Below are 24,662 nucleotides of genomic sequence, written 5' to 3' on the forward strand. Positions count from 1 at the left end.
TATCTATAGAGGGTTTGCTTTGGTAAGTGAGTGTCAGGCACTCTGGCCACCAGATCAATTCAGTTGTGACTGTTATGGTATGGTGAGGATATTTGCAGGCCAGCTCAAGCCTCCGTGTCTGATATTCTGCCCTGCCACCTGAACTTCAAGAGTTTCTGAAGGTGGATCAACTGAAAGTGATTGGCGCAAATAGGAATAGAGCAGAGAAAGAAGGACAGTTCTCCAGATGCTTGTTAGCTTCTTCTGTAGCACTGCCTTTTGGATAGGTACGTCTCTGCTATTGTATGTGAACTATGTTTTGAATTTTCTCTGATCCACTACATTCTTGTGGTGCACTCCGCCTATCCAGGACAGTTTATTTTTGTTAAATCTAACCCTGTTTTGCCGAATAGTCTCTGCCTCAAGTTATCAAAGCTCTGAGCAGCTTTGTACCTGAGGGCTTCTGAATCTCAGCATTACAAGCAGTGGGCTTTAGAAGCTGAACTCTGTGTGAGGAACAGCTATGCAGTGAGAATTTCCTCTGAGGAGCCAATTAATGGCCACGGGGCAGTGTTGCTGCACAATTAAAGATGTCAGGCTGGCTCCCAAAGGTGGAGGGCCAATCAATCGCCTTTCATCTTGAACTCAGCAGCAGGATGCCATGACAGTTAAACAACAGACAGGGTACTGTAAAATGGAAATGCTATTACTTCAACTTCTTCAACCTTTAAACTCAAAATGGTCTTTGTATTCGAGTCATGACTGAGATTCCCCTCCAGAGGAATGATGTTTGTCTCCTGCTACATCCAGGCAAGGCAAGAAGAGAATCTATTCCTGTTTGCAGCACTGAACCCTTGATCTGTTCTTGGGAGGCAACCTTCAGGAAGCTAACTTGCTCCCTGCTCCTTTGGGAACCTGGAGACTGACTGAAATACCTCCGTCAGGTTCCATCACTGGGCTACACTACCTCTTCAATTTGGTAACTGGCTACACACCATTTTTCAGCAGATAGTCCTGTTGTCCTCCCACAGTATCCATCCTGTGGGAAAGTGGCCCAAGGCTTGACTGAACTTGGAGTTTGATGTTCAGACCAGTGGTAAGAAATTGTTCGCATGCTCACTTCTATTCTCATCTGCTGGCTGAGCCTAAAATTCCATCCCTGTATATAATCCTGTTTGATTAACCATTCATACAATTTTAACATGGCAGTTAGCTAACATTTTTCTTTCTTATTTTCAGCTTCAAAAGCTAAGTTGCTCTCATAGCCCTTGTTCACATCCAAAAACAATTTTGCTTATTTGCTTATTTCATCAAATGCATGCATTGCCTTCACTGTACGTGAAACGTTGGCAATAAATACACCAGTATTTATTGCCCATCCCGAATTGGTCTTGAGTTAGCAGTGTGTCACTGTCTTGAATTGCTGTAATCCTTATGGTCTGAGTACACCCACAGTGCTGTTAGAAAGGGAACTTCATCATGTTGACCCAGTAACTGTGAAGGATTGTCAAAACAGGTTTAAAAACAAACTTGGTGCTCGATGTCCCAAGAGCCTGAAAGTGCGGAATAAGTTAAAATTTGGAAAATTGAATTTCATACTTTTTCTTCTTGCCCTGTGAGACTTTTGAGGAATTTGGATTAATGCTGGTTAAATGGATTTGACAAACAAATGAGAATGACTTAATTTATTTTTGGAAGAGTGTGATGGGCTGAATGGCCTACTTTTGTTCTTAATTTCCTATCTCTATGATAGGAAACTTCAATGATTATAGTATAAGTAACTATGTTGGGTGCAATAAAAAGCAAAAATAAACCTTGTCATTTTGTACATTTCATGGAAAACTCTTAAATTTAACATTAATAAACATAGAAATGCTTTAATATAAATTAATATTTGTGATATCAATTGCTTGCAAAACTGTTGAATCTCCATTGCTTAGGACTTCAAGTGGATTTACTTATTGATAGGCACTTGCTAATATGTTTATCTTAAAATGTCTTTTTTACTCCAACTGAACATCAGTGATATTTATGAGTGATAATGGGAACTGCAGATGCTGGAGAATCCAAGACAATAAAATGTGAGGCTGGATGAACACAGCAGGCCCAGCAGCAAAGCATCCAGCCTCACATTTTATTATCAGTGATATTTAATCGCTTTAAAAAAAAATTGGCATGTTTCTGTGTTTTTAGTCACAGTTTTCAAGCGTTAAAGTAATTTGTTATCTTTAGTTCAGCGCAAGCCCCTGTGTCCAGCAGTTTTGTTTTGTTCACTCCTTCATCTGGAGTGCTTTAGCATCTTTTTTTTAATCATCAAGGAGAGGGTTGATTCTGTGCCTCAGTACAAGACCACTTTGAGATAAATGGCTGTCTCAGACACTGCTCAATGATGCTGCTGCATACAGTTATGACAGCATTTGGCCTACATACCACATGGTACCGCTGCAGGAGTCAATTTTTGTAAATTGATTTTCAGTTGCTTTCATGTAGCAGTTCATCTAATTGTACCAATGATCAAGCAGAGGTCAATCAGGAATATTTCAGATTTGATTACATGTAGTATTTTCTCACTCATGATCAAAGCAGGGTGTCTTAACCTGAATGTGAAGAGTGCCATGAGTGCACCAATGCTACATCTCCTCAATGGTATCAATGTGGATTTCACCAGCTTCAAAATCTCCCTCCCCCCACTGCATCCCAAAACCAGCCCAGCTCGTCCCTGCCTCCCTAATCTGTTCTTCCTTTCACCTATCCCCTCCTCCCACCTCAAGCCGCACCTCCATTTCCTACCTACTAACCTCATCCTGCCCCCTTGACCTGTCTGTCCTCCCCAGACTGACCTACCCTCTCCCTACCTCCCCTCCTATACTCTCCCTTCCACCTATCTTTTCCGCTATCCATCTTCGGTCCGCCTCCCCCTCTCTCCCTATTTACTTTAGAATCCTCTCCCCATCCCCCTCTCTGATGAAGGGTCAAGGCCTGAAACATCAGCTTTTGTGCTCCTAAGATGCTGTTTGGCCTGCTGTGCTCATCCAGCTTCACACTTTGTTATCTCGGATTCTCCAGCATCTGCAGTTCCCATCATCTCTGATCTCCTCATCTCTCCCAGTCTTGTGAGTGAGGCTGACAATTTAGTTGCACTCAGTGCAAAAGTGAGGGTGGATTTGTGCTGTGGGGCACACTGGCAGTGGATTGCGATTGCTTGTGTTCATCTGGTTAATGTCTGCAACCAACCAAGCTTTTCATCCAAGAACCCTAGGTTAGGATGAAGTCAGTGATCAGAGGCAAGCAGACAGTGTCAGTTGCTGTCTGTTTGAATCTGCATTCATTAGGAAATAGGAATCGCTTGTCTATTTGCATGCATGGATGTGTCAGATTAAATTGTCAAATGCCATTGATTGGCTCAAGTTGATGGAATTTAAATGATGATTGTGTATCCTTACATGTAATAAATGAGCTAGCTGAGTTTTTTGGCAAGTAAAATCATTAATGGGAGATATGTTATTTTGAGGAGTGGAAAAACAATTTCTACATTCCCTTACACATTTCATTGAAATGATTTCAAGATGAGCAGTTGAGAACATGATTGAATAGATTCCTGCTATCTCCATAAGAACAGAGTAGTGGCATGTCCAAAAGGTACTTAGATAACCTCAAATTAATTTTGACATCTTGCCAGAATTTGAGTCAATTTAATCTTTTTAGGAATTGTGCCTTTTTTTAACGTTCCAAAATGACTTATCCCACGCCTCACTCAATCGTCACTCAAATAGGTCTCACTCTGTCTGAATTAAGACAATTTGTCATTGCATCGTCATTCTATTAAAAAGTAAACGCCATTTACTAAGGAGCAAGCAGTTATTTTTGTTCACTTATTTTCAGCCAAACTGATAGAATTATGTTTCCCATCGATTAACTGTCTGGATCATTGATGAAATAAACTCATGGACTTTACTGAATTAACAATGTATAAAATAGCCATAATTTGACACACAAATGAATGTCTGATGTGTCAAGAGGATATATATTAGAGCACTGCAGTAAAGATGCTGTAAAGTGATTGAATAGTTAAAAGACTTCATACCCATGTTTAACATACTATTCCTGGCTTGCGGTAAGCAAAATGTAAAGTGTTTCATTAACCAGAAATGAGAATGTATCTTTTTTTAATCAATGTTTTAATAGAATTTGACTTTGCAATTAGTCAGATCATGCAAATTTCCAACCACTGATTGCAATTAAATAGATAGATTGGAATAAAGATTAACCAGACTCAGTGCTCCTTTGTGACTCAGCACAATGAAGAAATAAATATCAGAGATTATGGCCCAGAAAGGCCTCTCTGTATGGATTCCCAGCCTGAGTTGAATTATCTGATTTCAGGAATGACAGCAGTATAAATGTTCCCGTTAGTCTCAGTGACTAACCCCACCACACCCCAACTCCCCAACCCACACAAGCAAACAGTCTGTCTAAGAGTACTGCTGGTGTGAAGGAGATGCACGCTAAAGAAATCATGGCTTCAGTACAGGACAGGTGAGAAGATAATTGGTGACACAGCAGAAGATTTTAGGTTGAACAGATCCTAATTAGAGTGCCCTTCGTGTCAAATTACGTTTTCCCCAGACTAAAGGACCATAGGGCTGTTTTTTCTTAGACAACTGGTGGTTGTTTAACCTGAAGGTCACCATACCTCAGGTAAGGAGAGAGGTTGAAAAGGAGAGCTCTTCATGGTAACCTCAGCTGGTGCAGGAATTGAACCCACGCTGTTGGAATTACTCTAAATTGTAAGCCAACTGGCCAACTAACTGACCGCCCCCCCATAGTGAATATGCTTGAAAAGTAATTCTTCAGCTGTGAACTATGTTGGAATCATTACAAAGTCTGGTAGGAGCAATATAGAAATAAATTCCTTCTTTCCTACCTAAGGGGACAATACTGTATAGTCTCAGGTAATTATTAACTAAATCTTGCTGGAATTGTCCCAACATATATAGTTTTACTGCCAGGATTGAAGGACTATGTCTGGCCTCTAGAAGCCCTGGAACAATCCCTACATTGGCCCCAAAAGACTCATGATACCATATTGAACCCATGCATAACTTCCTTTCTGGTACTCAGACAGTAATTCAGGGCACCACCATGTTTGTTTGTAAAATAGCACTAGGAAATGAATGGTGGCAATGAGAAATTACTCTAAGTACTCCACAAAGTAGGTGACAGCCATTTGCTGGTTCACTTGTCAGGGCTTTGACCAATCAGAGCCAAATTGCCTGAAATAACTTAAAAACTTTGCTGTTAACTGTCAGTTGAATCATTAAATTTAAGCATTCTCCATGGAAAAAACTTCGAGCAATCAGTCCACTTACCAACCAATGAGCATTGTTCTTTCCTCCTGATAAATATTGATTTTGCTTGATATTGATGTTTGTTTCAAAATGTCTTCTTGAATGCTAGCTGATCAACTTCGACATAATGTGTCCTTTTTAACAAACCAAGTTCGATATTATCTAATGACTGATTTATCAATCAAGATGTGTATCATCATGCCCTGGTACATTATGAACTTGCAGACAATTGTTTTTAAAAATTGCATGCACAGAGTATTAAAATACCACTTCATATCATGTGCTCTTCAATAGTTGAGCTTCGATCGATCCTAAGTATCAGGTAAATGCTCAATTATACACAAAAGTTCATAGTCATCTGGCAAATTAATGCATCCTTTTGTTTGAGGATGGAAGAAGCATATCATTTCCAGCTGGCTTATCTCTCCGCATTATTGTGGGGAAAAAAAAATCAGCATTGAGGCTCAGTGGATATGAGACGGATGTGAATAGACCCAGTCAACCTTCTATTATATTACCAAAACAGAAATTACTGGCAGAACTTAAGTCTGGCTGCATCTGTGGGAAGAAAGCAGAGTTTACATTTCAAGTTGAGTGGCTCTTGATCAGAGTAAGTTTTGATGAGGAATCACTGGGTTCAAAACCTGAACTCTGCTTTCTTCGCAGAGATGCTGCCAGACCTGCTGAGTTTCGCAGCAATTTCTGTTTTTGTTCCAGATCTCCAGCATGCAAAGTTCTTTGTGTTTTTCCACTGTATTACAATGGTTTCCATAATCTAAACCAGACAGGATCAATCTTAGGGTGTTAAAAAACAGCATATCATGATGGAACCAAAACCATCACAACACTCCTTTGGAAAAAGGATTTTGAACTTTGAAAATGATTTGATGACATTTTGTTGTCTGCTGCCAGAAAAGAGATTTGTTTGTGGGATGTGAGTGTCATTAGCTAGGCAAGCATTTATTGCCCGCCATTACTTACCTTGGAAAAAGGGAAGTGATGGCCTTACAGTATAATCACTGGACCGTTAATCCAGAGACCCAAATAATGTTCTGGGAACTCGGGTTCGAATCCCACCTCGGCAGATAATGGAATTTGAATTAGAAATACAGCTGGAATTAATGATAACCATGAATCCATGAGTGATTGTCAGGAAAAACCCATCTGGTTCACTAATGTTCTTTAAGGAAGGAAACTGCCATCTGTACCTGCTCAAGGCCTACATGTGACTTCAGACCCACAGCAATGTGGTTGATTTTTAACTACCCCGTGCTCAATCAGGAATGGGCAATAAATGATGGCTTAGCCAGTGTTGCCCACAAGCCTGAATGAATGTTAATAAAAATGAGATGGAAGCTGCCTTCTTGAGCAAATGTACTTCTTGGGGATTTAAGGACTCCCACAACACTGTTTGAAAGGGAGTTTGAGGAATTTGGCACAGTAACATTGAAGGAATAGTGACATGATTTCAAATCAGGATGGAGTATGGTCGAGCAGTGAACAAAAAGCTATTGAATTAGTGTCAAGCCATCAAGTAAGCACATTAATTCACTGCATAGCTTGAAAGTTAAACATTGTAAAAGATTATAGGATTTCCCCAGTTCAGCTGAGAATCAACCTGCTAGAAGTTCAACAATAAGAAGTTTAAGCCTGCTGAGAATTCTTTGTTCAAAAAACTCTCACTTCAATTGTAAAGTGTAAATTTTATCTGAGAAACTACTGTGAAAGAGATTGAGAATTACACAGTGTAACCGTATATTGTCTTCACCTATACCAGATTGTTTGAGAAAGTGTAATTGTTTGTAAGGTGAATGGATGAATGAGTAAAACATTGCATTATCTCAGGGTGAGTGAGAATAAATAGCTTTTGTTTTTAAACTCATTAGAAGCTTGCTTCTCATAGTGAATGTTTGTTCATTGTTATTTGGTTTATTGGATGATTAGATATCTTAGTGATAGGTGTTTCAAATTTAAAAGTAGAATTCTTCTGCTCCTGGTGGGTAGTGTTTGTTGTTTGATAATTTCATAATTGGTTGATTTAATAAATTGGTGTTTATTTAAAACAAAAGTAAATGGGGTTCTTCCTGATGGGTGTTGACTTCTGGGCATGGAAAGAATTGGTGTTTGTGTTAAACTGTAGAATTACAATGAAACACTTGTAAACCTCAAAGTCTTTTGCTGCTGAATTCAACATATACATGTTAGTCATTTGAACACCCCCAATACTAAATTCCCATTAATAACAAAATATCTTCTCAACATCTAGCCTGTAAATTGACCTCAAAATATAAAGAAGGGTCACTGGACTCACAACGCCAACTTTAATTTTCCTCCACAGATGCTGCCAGACCCACTGGGTTTTTCCAGCAGTTTCTGTTTTTGCTTTTAGATTTTCAGCAGTTCTTTGCTTTATTTTAATGCTTCCCTCAGAATCTTTTCTGTCCAATTAACAACCTCTCTCATGCTTTTAAACTCCAATGAATAAAAGTGCATTGCTGTCTCTAATTTGCAAATGGGTACACATACATATGTACACGCACGCGCATGCACACACAGCGCCGGCACACACACCAGCACACACGCACATTCTTATTCTTCTGATCTTTCCCTTGCTTAATGGTGACAGTTTTAACAACAGATGCCTTAAAAGCACTTCAAAGAGAAATGAAATAAGGAGGTCACTTGCATCAAGAAGTTTCCTCAATCTCAGCTTTAGAAGAGCTTTAGCAACAAATTTAGCACATTTTGTCCGAGCCATGTGTCTGACTGGAACATTATTGACAAAAGGACACAAATAATAAAACCTAAAGGCTGCAGGAAGACCCATAGACCTGTTCTTTTGAAGATGGCTAATATTGTATCCTGGGTTTCTAATCTTGAAAGGGGATTTCAGGTAAAATGGATACACAAGGCAACAGATGGGCAAAGGTGATGCTGACATTTTAGTGTATTGACAGAACTGTAGCTGAAACATAGCAATATAGATGGACAAAGAGGAGACTGGAAGAAAACAGCAAGCCAGGCAGCATTTGGAGGAAAGGAGTAGTCAATATTTTGGGTATTACCTTTCTCCAGGTAGGGGGAGCTGCAGGAAAAAAGGTACCGGAGGGGGGCAGCGGAATGGTACTGATAGGTGGACACTGGTAGTGGGTACAATCTGGTTGGTTGATTGGAGGAATGAATCTGGTTGGTGGCTGGAAGGGAGGGTCATTAGGTGGAATGGAAGGGTGGTGGTGGGGCTGGAATGGGAGGCAGGGGATGGCCCAGAAGGTTATTTGAAATTAGGCAATTCAATATTGAGTCCTCATGGCTATAGGGTGCCCAGGTGGAAGATAAGGTGTTCTTCCACAAAATTGCATTGAGTCACTGTGACGCTGGGGGAGGCCAAGGACGGCCATGTCAGAAGGGGAGTTAGGGAAGTGAGGGGGAGGAGTTAAAGTGGGCAGTGACCGGGAGGTTAGGTTGGCCGTTACAGGCGGAGGTGCTCGGCAAAATGCTCATCTAGTTTACATTTGATCTCACCGACGTAGAGGAGACCACATCGGGAGCACCAGATGCAATGGACTAGTTTGAAGGAGATGCAGGTGAAGCTCTGTCTCACCTGGAAGGACTGTTTACTGCCCTGGATGGAGGTGGGGGAGGTGGTGTGTGGGCAGGTGTTGCATCTATTACAGTTACGTGGGAAAGCACAAGGCGGGTTGGAGTGGTTGTTGGGGAGTGTGGCGTGAACTAAGGAGTGGTAAAGGGAGAATAGTCCTTGTGGAAGGCAGAGTGGGTTGGGGAGTGATAGATGTTCTAGGTGGTGGGGTCTAACTGGAGTTGGCAGAAGTGTTTGAGGATGATATGTTGTATCCGAAGGTTGGGGGGGTGGAAAGTGGATAGTTATATAGACCTGATAACTTCTAAGAATTTCAACAAAAGTGTTATTTCCTAGCATGCCAATTGTAGAATATTTAGCAATGATATCATAGCCTTTTTGGATAGTTATTGGTCAGTAAGAACTAAATCCAAGAAATACTATTAAGTAGAATAAAGCCCTAAAATTATATGGCAATTTTCATTGAATTGTCACTAGCCCTGGTATAATGCATTGGAAAAGGATTGAGATCCAATCACATTGGCTTTTGTTGTTCTACAGATGCAAAGGCTATGATCCCTGAATGTTCCTGAGAGGTACACACTTTCTTTTTAGGGAAATTCTACTTGACCAGGCTCATTTAGGATCTGGTGTGCCTCTGGAATCTGATACAGTAGACGTTAAGGTTTTCCGGCCTTCGGATGGGGGAATTGGCCTACAGGTGAAGTGAGGTCCAGACCAAAGACATGTCCCTGATGTCCAAAGATTTATCAGTAACAAAGTAATGGTCAACCTACAATATGGGGGATGAAGAGGAAGATCACTAGGCTTTATGCACTCAGCCACAAAGCAAATTTGTAAAGCCGCTTTTAACAAGTCTGAGGTGCTCAATTTGCCTCAACAATAAATCCATATGTCTGTTTTAGAGAGGAATCCAGGGTGACTGTAGAGGACCCTGATATTTTGATGGGTGATCCAAGCATATATGTCAACAAAATCCACAAGCTCCAGAAGGCTATTGAAGCCCGTGGAGTTAACTGTGTACCAGTGAAAAGTCATTGTCTTTCAGAGACATGGAAGAGAAAGATAGTTAATGTTTCAGAAAAGTAGAGAAATAATCCTTGAGCAAGTAACTTGCCAGACAACTCTACTTTCGACAGATTTAGCCCAAAACAGAATATTATGAATCATTACTTGAAATGTTTATTTTTAACTCTACAGATGAACAAAAATAAATTTCTTTAGTTTACGACAATCTGATTCACAATTTTCTCTCAATTTCCCAGCTCCCTGCGGAGGAAACCTGACTGGGCCCACAGGAATCATCCTTTCTCCATTTTACCCTGAGCCCTATCCTCATGGCAAGGAATGTGACTGGAAAGTAACAGTGTCACCTGACTATGTTATTTCTGTGACATTCCTAAGGTAAGCTCTGCATGAAAATTAAGTTACTGAAGGGAGGTATGATAATGTGGGAATAAACACAACTGCTCTTTGCAAGAGTCAGTCAAACTGCAACAGGTTAAGTGGCATTGTTAGATATTTTCCCATTGATTTGCTTACATTATCTATGGAACATTACAATTTCAGTGTAATAAGCCTAGAGAATTAAATACTACAAAATTAAACATAACTCTATTTTTTTCAGTTTATAATTGCCACTGAACACATTCACAACTTTGAAATACACAACAATTCAGTGTGAAAAATACCTGACATAATTTGGGTCAAGAGTGGGAAAATTTGTGTGGTCAGTCAATCTCCTTCTCAGCAGTAATTACTGTACTGCTGGGTATTGGGGCGCAATTTGAATTGATTGATCCATAGATATCAGGAAGGCTTTGTTTGAGATCAAAGAATCTGACATTTAAAACATCATTATACCACTCAGCAGCACGCTGGCTCAGTGGTTACACTGCTGTCTCACAGTGCCAAGGATCTGGGTTCAGTTCCAGCCTCAGGCTGTGTAGAATTTGTACATTCTCTCCATGACTTCAGGTGCTCTAGTTTCCTCCCCCAGTCCAAAGATGTGCTAGTTAGGTGAATTGACCATGCTAAGTTGCCTGTAATGTGCAGGGATGTGTAGGCTAGGTGGATTAGCCATGGAAATATGAGGTTACAAAGATAGGGTTGGGAGGGTGGATTTGGATGGTGTGCTCTTTGGAGGGCTGATGTGGACTCAATGGGCCAAATGGCCTGCTTGCACACTGTACAGATGCACTGATTCTTAAATGATCGTTTTGAACATGGCCCACTGCCTGACGGTGTGGAGGAAAAAAGCATGAACTGTTGAGGAAATAATTTCTGATGCCTAATGGATCTGTGGACTGTGCACTAAGGAACTGTGAAGATCAGAAAGCGGAAGTGACATCCAGACAAACCCCCAGAACCCTTACTTATGCAACTATAATTGTCATTTGCTTGTGCTTTGTGCTTGTGCTTTGTGCCTTAAAAATAGAATCTTCCAGTCCTAACGATGCCCATTCAGCCCCATGTTGGCTTTGCAGGAGCTAATTAATTCATTTTTTTAATGTTAAGATCAAATGAAGAGGTTTTATGCATTAACCATTCCAAATGGAATGTTGGTGTAGATAAAATTGAGTTAAAAATAGTTGAGAATTGTGTTCAGTCAGTTCTAAGGAGAAATGTTATCAGTTCCATGAACAGATAAATGTCACATGAAATCCCTATGTTGCCAACAGTGTTAAATCTAATGTGGTTCAACAAATATAAAAGAATAATATTCACTTGCACATGTTCACCGAATGCTCGGGCAAACAAAACATGTTTAATCATTAAAGCTGTTTCATGCTGGTCTTGCAACAGGCTAATTAGGAATTGGGAGATTAGAAGCTGTGTGGCAGCTGGAGGGTGGCATTGTGACCTTTCCTCAACAGGGGTTTACATCCTGGGACTGATGAAGATGCCACGGACATTATCTCCCGCTGAAACCTTGCTAAAATAAACTGTGCTATGTTGATTTGAGCAGTGTGACAAGACAGCAATTATTGCAACCCCATGAGCTCTGAGCAGTATGGAATATATTAGACACTAATATCAATATTTTACCATTTTCTGTGCAAATCAATGGGAGATAAACAACAGGTCTTCTGAACTTTTTGTTTTTTTTCTCATTAATATGTTCCACATTCTGGAATACTTGGAGGACTGAAGCAGGATTTTGTATAAAACGAAATGTACAGCAAAAACAAAAAGCAGTGATCTTACCCAGAGAAGGTTTTGCTTATGAATTTGGAATCAATATATTTGTTTTTATTGTTGGGCATAATTATCACTGGATAGGCTAGCATTTATCACCCATCCTGAATGCCCTGGGGAAAGTGGAGGTGAGCTGACGCCTTGAACTGCTATAGTCCAAGGGCTGTAGGGACACCTATAGTTCTCTTAGGGAGAGAGTTCTTGAAAATCCGTTTTGCCATTGTAAATATCAATGTTTGCTTAATGTACAGCTTCTGTAATTATTTCTGACGTGGAGGTCTTGTGACACAGGGGCTAGCATTTATGCTTCTGAGCCGGATGTTCTGGGTTTAAGTCCCACTCCAGCATGTGGCGGCCGCTGAAGCCATGTTCACCATGTCCTCAAACAGGACGATCATCTACAAATCCCTCCAGTAAACCTGTGGCAGGCGAGAAGTGCTAGAGAGTTTCCTGGTCGGCCATGTTTGATGTGGATTGGAGGCTCTCAAACTGTAGCTTCCTGTAAAAGTCTAGTGGCCTTTTGCAGGAACACAAAAAAGCCACAGAACAGACATAAGTACATGTTGTGTCTGCCTCAAGCAGCAGGATGTGAACAAAGAAAGATGAAGCTATATATTACCCACAATATTGGCATCATGACTGCTACTGAAATGATTGTGTTTGACAGATGTAATTTTCCCACAACAGAATTCTCTCATAACCACCCCTTGGTGACAATTGACAGGTAAACAAAACCCTGCAGTTTTTCTTTTTTACAACAGGATTTGAAAGGTTCAGTTAGCTTTTCACATCATAAAATCCAATACAATATTGAAGGAGGCCATTCGGCCCATCGAGTGTACATTGATGTTCCCAAGAGCATCCTATCCAGACCCATACTACTACCCTGTCCCTGTAACCCTGCATTTCCCATTGCTAATCCACCTAGCCTGCAAATACCTGGACACCATGGGCAATTTAGCATGGCCAATCTACTTAATCTGTGCATCTTTGGACTACAGGAGGAAACCAGAGCAAACCCATGCAACAACGGAGAGAATATATAAACTCCACACCAGCAGTCACTTAAGAATGGATCTTTGTTTCTGTGAAGCAGCAATACTTGCCACTCAGCCACCATGACGGCCCGACATCCCTGTCACTAAAGATAGAGGTCCTGGTAGCTTTTTATGACTCTCTGCCTTACTACCCTTTCGTGTCACTTCCTCTCTTCTATCCTCCTCTATTTCCCTGTTTTTCTGTCATCAGCGTAGTTGTTTCATTTTCTCTTTGAGGTAGTTTCGGGGTTTTGCTGTGCTACTTTTACCCAGACAATGTCAAAAATGCATCATCCCCCCGCCCCCATTGCCTCGTTTCTCATTTGGGAAATTTCACCGACATTAGCAGTGAACATCAATCGGCACAGGACTGGTGCCACAATGTGGCATGCAGGACTCTGAATCTTTGTGGGATTACACCATTGATTTTTGCTCTCTCAGTTAATGTATTCTTCAAGAAGGATGTATTAGACATCTAATTCTCTTTACTCCTCCACTTCAAGAGACACCTTTAGTTACAACAGCAATGATAGAGGCCTGAGATTTGTTAGCTTTGGAATGGAAGATAGAGTGAGGGAAGGGCTGAGACTATAAACAGGGTGAGGAATTACTTTGAAAAATAAGAAAAATGTTTGGCTGAACAAAATCCAGTTCCTTATACAACAGTAAAGTGGAGCATTAAGTAAGACAGGTGGTAACAGGAGAAAAACCTTTCTCATATCATAGCATTGAAACAAGATCCCTACATTATTCTGTCAAAAAGGAAAAATTATCTGTGCTCATGGGCCATGAAGCAGACTTGAAAATGTTTTACTTGAATTATTTTGGAAAGTGATATTGAATCGTGCTCCCCTTCTGTGCTTTCAGCTTCAGTGTGGAGCCAGGCTATGATTTCCTCCATATCTATGATGGACCAGATTCTCTCAGCTCTCTGATTGGCAGCTTTCAGGGCTCACAGGTGCCTGACAAAATTGAGAGCAGCAGCAACAACCTTTTTATGGCCTTTCGTAGTGACGCCTCGGTCAGCATGATGGGATTTGCTCTTCAGTATACCGGTAACTCATCTTCACCCAAGCAGATCATTCTGTAGACTTTAATTAACAAGAAAATGCTGCTCACCAAAGCCTTTGGGGCACAACTTTCACATGTAGCTCTGATGCGTCCAATCATGCATGTATCCTTTTTTTAAAAAAGCAAAACATAACCGAGATGATTTTTAGTTAAAATTGATTTTGTTCTGTTGCCATCTGTTATTCTGATTATATTGCAAAATTCCGGGTTGGTTCACAGCAGAACTGTGTGGGTGCAGATCATTATTCTTCCAGAGAAGCTGACTGGGAAGTGTGTTAGTGGTGGGCTGGAGTGGGGAATGAGGTTGACTGTGCTATGGACAAAAAAAAACTGCAAATGCTGGAATCCAAGATAGACAAACTGGAGGCTGGAAGAACACAGTAAGCTTGGCAGCATCTGGAGGAAAGGAGTAACCAACCCAAAACGTTGACTGCCCCTTTCCTCCAGATGCTCCTGGCCTGCTGTGTTCTTCCAGCTTCCTGTTTGTCTACTGTGGCTGCGTTGAGACCTGGAAAACAGGGACAAAAGGAATAAATGAAACTCAGAAGCCAAGCAACACTGGGTCACCCATTCAGTGACAGTGGTTGCTGTCCGACCTCTCTCATTGATGGGCTAATTTTATTGAGAATACAGAGTTTATGCAACCAGGACCATTAATGGTTCTGACCTCAGCAGAGTAGACCAAGGCCGACCACCCCTGATCACTGCCAGTCCAACGGCTCAACAGTCTTAGCTGTGTCCCTGTTACTGTTGCCATTTCTGAAGCTTCAAGACACTGTGTGTGAATCTCCTCTCTGGTGCCACCACATCCTTCCTCTTGTGAGGAACATAGTACTCCAGCTTGGCCTGTCTAATATCTTGTACAGATCCATCATTACCTCTTTGCTCTTATATTCAAAGCATTTATTAATAAACACAAATATTTCACATACACATGCCTTCTCAACCACCTTATTCACCTGTCCCATTGCCTTCAAGGATCTGTGGGCTACCATCATATCCCTATGATGCTCTGAACTTTCGAAGATTTTAGCATTCATCATATACTCCCTTGTCTTGTTAGTGCTCCCAAAATGAATCACTTCACGCCTTTTCATAGTTGAATTTACTTTACCATTGTTCTGTCCACATGACAAGTACATCTATATTTTCCTGCAGTCTCAGGCTTTCCTCCTCTTTATCACACCACCAATTTCCATAGCATCGGGAACTTACTGATCCCTCATTCATGTCTGGATCATTAATGTATATGACAAACAGAAGAGACCCAGTAGAAACCATACAGTATGCCACTGGACTCAAGCTTCCGATCACAAAAGCAATTTTTAATTAGCACCTTCTGCCTCCTGCTACTAAGGTAGCTTGCTTACCCAAGTATCGATCCATCTCTGCCTCAAAAAATAGTCGAGATTCTGCTGCTATTACCTTTTCAGGAATTGGCAATTCCTAAGACTCATGACTCTGAAAGAAAAAAAAATCGCCTCATCTCTGTTTTGAATGGGCAACCCTAGTTTTTAAATAGAGAGCCCTACTCCATAAGAGAAATTATTCACTTCACACCTACAGTGTCAAAATCCTCATGCTGTTTTTAGAACGTGAGATCCTAAGACCTCTCAGAAAATACTACAAATAAGTGAAAGTGCTCACGTCGGCTCATTTGCTGAGTACTGCTTACTCCTTCCCCTAATTTGTAGGTTCATACGTATGTTGTTGCCCCAAGTCAGAACAATGCAATTTCTGGTCCTAGTTCAGAGGCTTGAGTACAAGGATCTAAATTGATCCTTCAGCATGTCAAGGGCTTTGGCCTTTCAGTGGATTTGTTTAACTTATTTGTTCCCTGTAGTTCGATTATAAAATTTCCCATGGCAATATTTTGAAGAAGCTAATCAATTTAAGAATTTAAAGAACCTGATCAATATTTATCCCTCAACATAAAATAAACCAAAGTATTTAGTCATTATTTCATTGCTACAGTTCCTCCAATTCTGCAGTGATAACACTTCAACAGTAAAACCTTGGCTGTAAAGTGCACTGGAATGTTCTGTGGAGATGAAAGGGGTGAAATAAATACAAGTTTTTCTTTTTTCTTTCTTTTAACGATAGAAGCATTATGAGTCATAATTTGTTGAATTGAGGTAACTCGATTGTATTCACATAAAGTATTAAGTTAAATAAACATGGGCTTGTTGCTGAGGGAAAGAAAACCGGTTAGCATTACGCTGACGAACTGTCATACAAGAGAATGCCAGTGTAATGAGGATCTGGGGATTCTCAGGAAATGCAGTCATAATTTGTGGTTTAAGGAATTTGTCGTTGAGTATAAGAATACATTTACATTCAGTGTTATATTTTCATTTTAACAGAGAAGAGCTAAACTCAGTTTAATGGGTAATGCCACAATCATCATTATTGAAGGAACACAAACAAAAAAAACCTTCAGATAAGCTGCAGATAGTTGTTCAAATGAGGGAATCACCAGTTTTAAGTCTTTAGGTAAAGGCAGGATGGAAAGAGAGTGCAACAAAGGGAGCTGATGAATGGAGAGATGTTGAAGAAGGGGCAAGTATGGGGATGAGAGGCACAATGGGCGACTTTGAAGTCTTTACATTCCACATGATCATAGTTTTAACTGAAGCATCCAGCCCAGAACTCTGGGAGATCCTTGCCTTTGCAATGTCTGATGCCTTATCCTTGTACAAAACCGAAATACTGCAGATGGGGGATATCTGAACTCTAAATATGAAATACTGGAAATATTCAGCAGCGGTGCACAGAGAAACAGATTGAACAATTCTGATCAATAATCTCTCATTGGATTGACAAAATGTCAGCAACACGGGATTTTAAGCCTATTTCTATCTGCAGAAAATTCACCGGACAATTCTAAAGGGTGCGCAGGGCCAGAGGGACCATGGTGTATACATGCGCAGCTCATTGAAGATGGGAGAACAGGCTGAGAGAGCAGCTGATGAAACATATATTATCCTCGACTTTGTTAGTAGGTCCTTATTAATAGAGTTCAAGTACAAAGCGGTTATGTTAAAGTTGTAGCGGTTTGAGAGTATTGCATCCAGTTCTGGGAGCCACACTTCAGGAAAGATGTGAGGCCATTATGGAGTATGAAGAAACAACTAACAAAAATGGTTTCCAGGTTAAGGACTTTATGCTGTGCAGATTGGAGAGGTTCTGCAGTGAAGAGAATGTTGAGCGTTTTAATTAAAACATAATTTTTTAGGCTCGAATTTGAATGCACTGCCATCAGAGTTTGGTGGAGGCAGATCCAACTGAATAATTTAAGAGGGAATTAGATTACTATCTGAAAAGGAAGACATTCATGGCCAGAGGGAGAAGGCTAGGGAGTTGAGCTGAGCGAACTGCTCTTTCAGGGAGCCATCATCGACTTTATGTATTGGGAGCTGTCATGTTAGTGTCCCTGTCACTGAGCCAGGAGACCTGGGTTCAATTCCCACTTGCTCCATCGGTATATAATACATCTCTGTGTAGATGGATTGGAAAATATTTCGACATGATGTGTCATAGAGGCCCGACAGTGTGGAAGGAGGCCATTCAGCCCATTCATGTCTATAATGACTTGCTGAAGAGTTTCGTCCCAGACTCAACCACCCCAACCCCACAACCTCACATTTAAAATGGCTGATCCACCTGGGTTACACATCCCTTAATACTATGCGGAAAATTAGCCTGGCCAATCCACCTGACCTGCATTTCTTTGGACTGAGAGAGGAAACTGGAGCATGTGGAGAAAATCCATGCAGACACAGGGAGAATGTGCAAACTCCACACAGTCGGTCACCTGAGGCTGGAATTAGAGTCTGATCCCTGGTGCTGTGAGGCAAATGTGCTAACCACTGAGCCACTGTGCTACCCGTGTCAAATACTGTCCTTTTCTGCAGTAACTATCCCACAATCACTTGGACAACTAAATAGCAGCATTTTCTTAAGAAGTGCAATCTTGATGCAGAACTGTTTGGCATCCAGTCTTATTTAAACCTCTCAATACTGTGATATTGCTCCCAAGCCTTAATCTCAGTACAAAGCCAAAGATAGACATGTAACAGGCAATTTTTCTACCCATAGCACATTCTGAGAAAGTTACCCCGTGTCATAATTCAATCCTGGGAGGTAAGTGAATAGCATGTTGAACAGTACGGAGTCAACTGAGCTTTAACCTGCTATTTAATGATCCACTGGTTTAAGATTAAGTTAAGAAGCATCAGTTCAAAAGGAGAATGCTGAAAACTTGAAATAAACATGTCATCTGTGGAGAGAAGCAGATGGAATCGTTCCTGCCTACCAACTAGAGAATCCTATGTTACTTATTATTTTTGTTCATTTATGGGATGAGGGCATCACTGGCTAGGCAGCATTTATTTCCCATCCCTAATTGCCCAGAGCGCAGTTAAGAGTTAACAACATTGCTGTGGGTCTGGAGTCACATGTAGGCCAGACCAGGTAAGGATATCAGTTTCCTTCCCTAAAGGACATGAGTGAAACAGATGGGCTTTTTTCTCCTGACACTTGGCATTGGTTTCACGGTCATCGTTCAACTCCTAATTCTGAATATTTATTGAATTGAAATTTCACCTTTTGCCATGGCAGGGCTCAAACCCATTTCCACAGAATGTTACCATCTCTGAATTAATAGCCTGGGGATTACATCGCTAGGCCACTGCCTCCTCTCTTTTGAGGAAAATGCTTGTAACATACCCCTCAGGCACCTATGTTGACACCTGACGACTTTACCTGGGATCAAGGACCGGGGCGGAAAATTCAGAAGGACAAAGCAGTGAAACTGGTGAATGAGACGTTGATCTGACTCATCTTGTGTACTTCAGACCGGAGCTCTAGTATCACCAATGCTTTTATTTTCAAGTTTATTTTTAACTGTTTTTCCACCTGGGTGCCATACCCACCAACAGGAGCTGGCCACTTAAAGGAGGACAATGGAGGTAGAAAGGCTGTCCACAAACATTCCTATCCCAGGATTGTGCAGGGCAGAGGAAGGAAGGTGGCAGGGAACCTGGCAGCCTCCCACCAGACTGAATATCCCTCTACTTGTGAAGTCACTTTACGAGGGGGACATGAAATTCGGTGCAACATTTCAAGGCTATGTTCTGTCTAACAGTTGTTATGCAATATACCGTTAAGACGTGCTTGTAATGTCATCACTGCACCACAGCACGTTGCTTGAGGTCATAAAGTTCTCAGGCTCCCACCTTGATTGGGGTTGCTTGAAATATATCATTGCTGATGGAAGCAGGCTGCTGTTTATAACTGAATACCTTAGTATTAGTCCAAGCATTAAAGTGCCTGTGATCATGGGAACTGCAGATGCTGGAGAATCCAAGATAATAAAGTGTGAAGCTGGATGAACACAGCAGGCCAAGCAGCATCTCAGGAGCACAAAAGCTGATGTTTCAGGCCTAGACCCTTCATCAGAGAGGGGGATGGGGTGAGGGTTCTGGAATAAATAGGGAGAGAGGGGGAGGCGGACCGAATATGAAGAGAAAAGAAGATAGGTGGAGAGGAGAGTATAGGTGGGGAGGTAGGGAGGGGATAGGTCAATCCAGGGAAGACGGACAGGTCAAGGAAGTGGGATGAGGTTAGTGGGTAGGAAATGGAGGTGCGGCTTGGGGTGGGAGGAAAGGATGGGTGAGAGGAAGAACAGGTTAGGGAGGCAGAGACAGGCTGGGCTGGTTTTGGGATGCAGTGGGTGGAGGGGAAGAGCTGGGCTGGTTGTGTGGTGCAGTGGGGGGAGGGGACGAACTGGGCTGGTTTTGGGATGCGGTGGGGGAAGGGGAGATTTTGAAGCTCCGACACCTCCTCCTACTGCCCCACTAGATCATGACCCCACCCCCAAGCACCAAAACATCATTGCCAACACCATCCATGACCTCATCACCTTAGGGGACCTCCCACCCTCAGCCTCCAACCTTATTATTCCCCAACACTGCACAGCCTGTTTCTATCTCCTCCCCAAAATTCACAAACATGCCTGCCCTGGTCGACCCGTTGTCTCAGTCTGTTCCGGCCCTACCGAACTCATCTCCACCTATCTGGACTCCATTTTCTCCCCTTTGGTCCAGGAACTCCCTACCTACGTCCGTGACACCACCCACGCCCTCCACCTCCTCCAGAACTTCCAATTCCCTGGCCCCCAACACCTCATTTTCACCACGGTCGTCCAGTCCCTATACACCTGTATTCCGCATGCAGATGGCCTCAAGGCCCTCCACTTCTTCCTGTCCCGCAGGCCCGACCAGTCCCCCTCCACCGACACCCTCATTCGCCTAGCCGAACTCATCCTCACCCTCAACAACTTCTCTTTCGATTCCTCCCACTTCCTACAGACAAAGCGGGTGGCCATGGGCACCCTCATGGGCCCCAGCTTTGCCTGCCTCTTTGTAGGTTACGTGGAACAGTCCCTCTTCCGCACCTACACAGGCCCCAAAACCCACCTCTTCCTCCGTTACATTGATGACAGTATCGGCGCCGCCTCTTGCTTCCCAGAGGAGCTCGAACAGTTCATCCACTTCACCAACACCTTCCACCCCAACTTTCAGTTCATCTGGGCCATCTCCAGCACATCCCTCACCTTATTGGACCTCTCAGTCTCCATCTCAGGCAACCAGCTTATAACTGATGTCCATTTCAAGCCCACCGACTCCCACAGCTACCTAGAATACACCTCCTCCCACCCAACCTCCTGCAAAAATTCATTCCCCTATTCCCAATTCCTCCGCCTCCGCCGCATCTGCTCCCACGATGAGGCATTCCACTCCCGCACATCCCAGATGTCCAAGTTCTTCAAGGACCGCAACTTTCCCCCCACAGTGGTCGAGAACGCCCTTGACCGCATCTCCCGCATTTCTCGCAACACATCCCTCGCACCCCGCCCCTGCCACAACCACCCAAAGAGGATCCCCCTCGTTCTCACACACCACTCCACGAACCTCCAGATACAAAGCATCATCCTCCGACACTTCCGCCATCTACAATCCGACCCCACCACCCAAGACATTTTTCCATCCCCACCCTTGTCCGCTTTCCGGAGAGACCACTCTCTCCGTGACTCCCTTGTTCGCTCCACACTGCCCTCCAACCCCACCACACGCGGCACCTTCCCCTGCAACCGCAGGAAATGCTACACTTGCCCCCACACCTCCTCCCTCACCTCTATCCCAGGCCCCAAGATGACTTTCCATATTAAGCAGAGGTTCACCTGCACATCTGCCAATATGGTATCCTGTATCCATTGTACCCGGTGTGGCTTCCTCTACATTGGGGAAACCAAGCAGAGGCTTGAGGAACGCTTTGCAGAACACCTCTGCTCGGTTCGCAATAAACAACTGCACCTCCCTGTCGCGAACCATTTCAACTCCCCCTCCCATTCTTTAGACGACATGTCCATCATGGGCCTCCTGCAGTGCCACAATGATGCCACCCGAAGGTTGTTGGAACAGCAACTCATATTCAGCTTGGGAACCCTGCAGCCCAATGGTATCAATGTGGACTTCAACAGCTTCAAAATCTCCCTTGCCCCACTACATCCCAAAACCAGCCCAGTTCATCCCCTCCCCCCACTGCATCCCAAAACCTGCCCAGCTCTTCCCCTCCCCCCACTGCATCCCAAAACCAGCCCGGCCTGTCTCTGCCTCCTTAACCTGTTCTTCCTCTCACCCATCCCTCCCTCCCACCCCAAGCCGCACCTCCATTTCCTATCTACTAACCTCATCCCACCTCCTTGACCTGTCCGTCTTCCCTGGACTGACCTATCCCCTCCCTACCTCCCCACCTATCTTCTTTTCTCTCCATCTTTGGTCCGCCTCCCACTCTCTCCCTATTTATTCCAGAACCCTCACCCCATCCCCCTCTCTGATGAAGGGTCTCGGCCTGAAACATCAGCTTTTGTGCTCCTGAGATGCTGCTGGGACTGATGTGTTCATCCAGCTCCACACTTTATTAAAGTGCCTGTGACTGTTTTATATGTGTAAATTCTTTCTTTTAAATCTCTCTGTGCAGTGTTTGTCCTTATGTTCGAGGAGTTAATATAAGCATTGCCTCATCGGGTACAAATATTTGGCTGGATACAAAGCCCACAAGTTGATCAAGAACCTTTCATCGAACTCTTGAAACAGCATTATTTTCCTTTTGTCCCTTCTCTATTCATTTTTTGTTTCATTTTTGTGCTTTGCTATTACTTCTGAATATCACAAAGTGGTTGGACAGTAGTGAAGAAGTTTCATGCTGAACCCTGAACACTTCCACCCTCAAGCTGGTCAATTATTCTTTGCTCCCTCAAAAATGGCTGATTTAGCTCTGTCTGCTTCAACTATGACTGCAGCACAGCCGTGATTTTCACCACTAACTTAACATTGCAGTAGAACCCTTTGATAGTCATTATAGGCTTCCTGTGGAACAGTTTGAAGACAAGTGAGAGTCAGCTTCAGAGATCATAGTTATTTCCATAAGTAAACAGATAATGTTTATTTATGTCTGAATATAACCTGAACTGTTCTTGTGTCAGCATCTGTGAACAATTTTGCTTGAATGCAATGATAATCAAATGTGAGGCTGGATGAACACAGCAGGCCAAGCAGCATCTCAGGAGCACAAAAGCTGACGTTTCGGGCCTAGACCCTTCATCAGAGAGGGGGATGGGGAGAGGGATTGCTTGAATGCAATACCTGCTTGCAATTAACAACTGTGGAAATGAGTTTACTGGAGAGTCATTTTGCACAAATTTTTAAAAAAAGTAAAGCCCTTACTTCAAGTCAAGTACCTCTGTGCCTTTGCTGTAATTTCGGAATCATGGGAATGCCTTGTTAATATTGTATTTACCGATACGATTTGGACTGAAGGAACCATGAAACACAATAATAAGATTTCGACAGTGCTCCTTATCTCTAGCATCATAGTACGTAGTCACTGTGGGTTTGTATTCCTCACCCCTAGATTTCTGAGTTCAATATTGATGCTCCCATTTTCCAGATATGAAATGAGTGCCCACTAAGAAATTTAACAGCCTGTGCCTTTACCTGATTAGTACAGGCATTCAACTCACGAGTGCTTTGATTAGGCAATGAAGTGTTGGACCCCCGATGAGCCTTTTTTCTCAGCTTCCAGTTCACTTTACTGGGATGATTGGCTGACTCCAGTTGCTATATATAAAAATTAGACAATTGAGCACTTTTTCTTCTGGTAGACCTATGAAATGTGACATTTCCCTCCCTCTGCGTTACCAACTATGGAAAATTCAGACCAAAAGTACAAATACCAAATGGTTTTGTTGAATGAATTTTGTTACTATATTCTGTTTTAAACATATTCAACATCAGACATCTACAAAGGAAATAATCTAGTTGCGATGGTTCTTTTTATTGATCCACCTTTAATAAAAGCTGAGACTGACTGCAATAATCCTTTCTACTTTTCACTTGCTGGTGATTTTTCATTTTAAAAAACCTTTTCTCCATAAGAAAGTACATATGAGTGATATGACCATTGTTAATTGTCTGTCAGAATTTTAATGATTAAAGAAAGAATTCAAGTATTAATGGCAATATTCCCTGATAATATTTCAGCTGTCACGTGGTCAGTAACTCCTCTATTCAGTTTTTGGCTCCTTCACTGACAACACCAATTACATTTGAATAATGGGCAGAATTATAGGCCACCCCACCCCCAATGGAATGAGTTCATGGGTGGGTACTAATGAGAATTATTGCCAGTCTACCAATTGAAGGTCATTATTGTTGCCATCAGTGATTTGACTCAAGAGAGGGGGAGACCAGATCCAGAAAACTCCCTGCTTTGAATAAATGGTTGATTTTATTAATGAGTTTGTTGTCAGCTCCTCAAAAACCAGTTTGGAATTCTTGTGGAAGTACACAATGTTTGCTGAAGGTTTGCACAATGGAACATGAACAGTCCAGATACGGGGAGGTGGCAACACAGCAGTGAGCTTTGTTCAATAAAAGGCAGCAGACCTGTGAGAGGCATTCAGCCATTTGTGCATGGGTACCATTGGCTGAGCAAAGAAGGCCCATGAGAGAATTGCTCATACTCAATGGGTGCAGAGGTTTGGGGTCATAGGGGAAAGAGGCTGTCACAAATTGTTCAGACTGAAGCTAAGTTTAAATAAGGTGACAGCTGTAGTGAGCATTAAGGTTTTCAGAGATTGGGTCAAGTAGCAATGAGGATTTACAAACTCACTTGTAAGGGTGGTGCCAGGTCATGAGAAGGGCAAAAGAGCGGAGTGAGGACCAGAAATGGAATGGAGATCGTACCTGCAACACCCACGGAGGAAGGAACAACCTGGATGTGTAAGACCACAATTGCTGCAGGAAATTGCATGAAACCAGATGATTGGTTAACCAAGTTTGTGTCCTTGAACTGGAAGAATGGCCA

At 42.4% G+C, this 24,662-nt stretch overlaps 1 protein-coding gene across 1 annotated transcript in view; it reads left to right on the forward strand.

Annotated features, from left to right (window-relative positions):
- The window catches only part of csmd2 (CUB and Sushi multiple domains 2), a 1,700,996-nt gene that overhangs the window by 1,371,188 nt on the left and 305,146 nt on the right, over window positions 1-24,662 (forward strand). The window contains exons 28-29 of the mRNA XM_048558072.2: window positions 10,191-10,329; window positions 14,028-14,215. Of these exons, the coding sequence (XP_048414029.2) occupies window positions 10,191-10,329; window positions 14,028-14,215 (327 nt within the window). The remainder of the gene's footprint in view (window positions 1-10,190; window positions 10,330-14,027; window positions 14,216-24,662) is intronic.

The sequence above is a fragment of the Stegostoma tigrinum genome, chromosome 24, assembly GCF_030684315.1.
Source record: "Stegostoma tigrinum isolate sSteTig4 chromosome 24, sSteTig4.hap1, whole genome shotgun sequence".
NCBI lineage: Eukaryota > Metazoa > Chordata > Chondrichthyes > Orectolobiformes > Stegostomatidae > Stegostoma > Stegostoma tigrinum.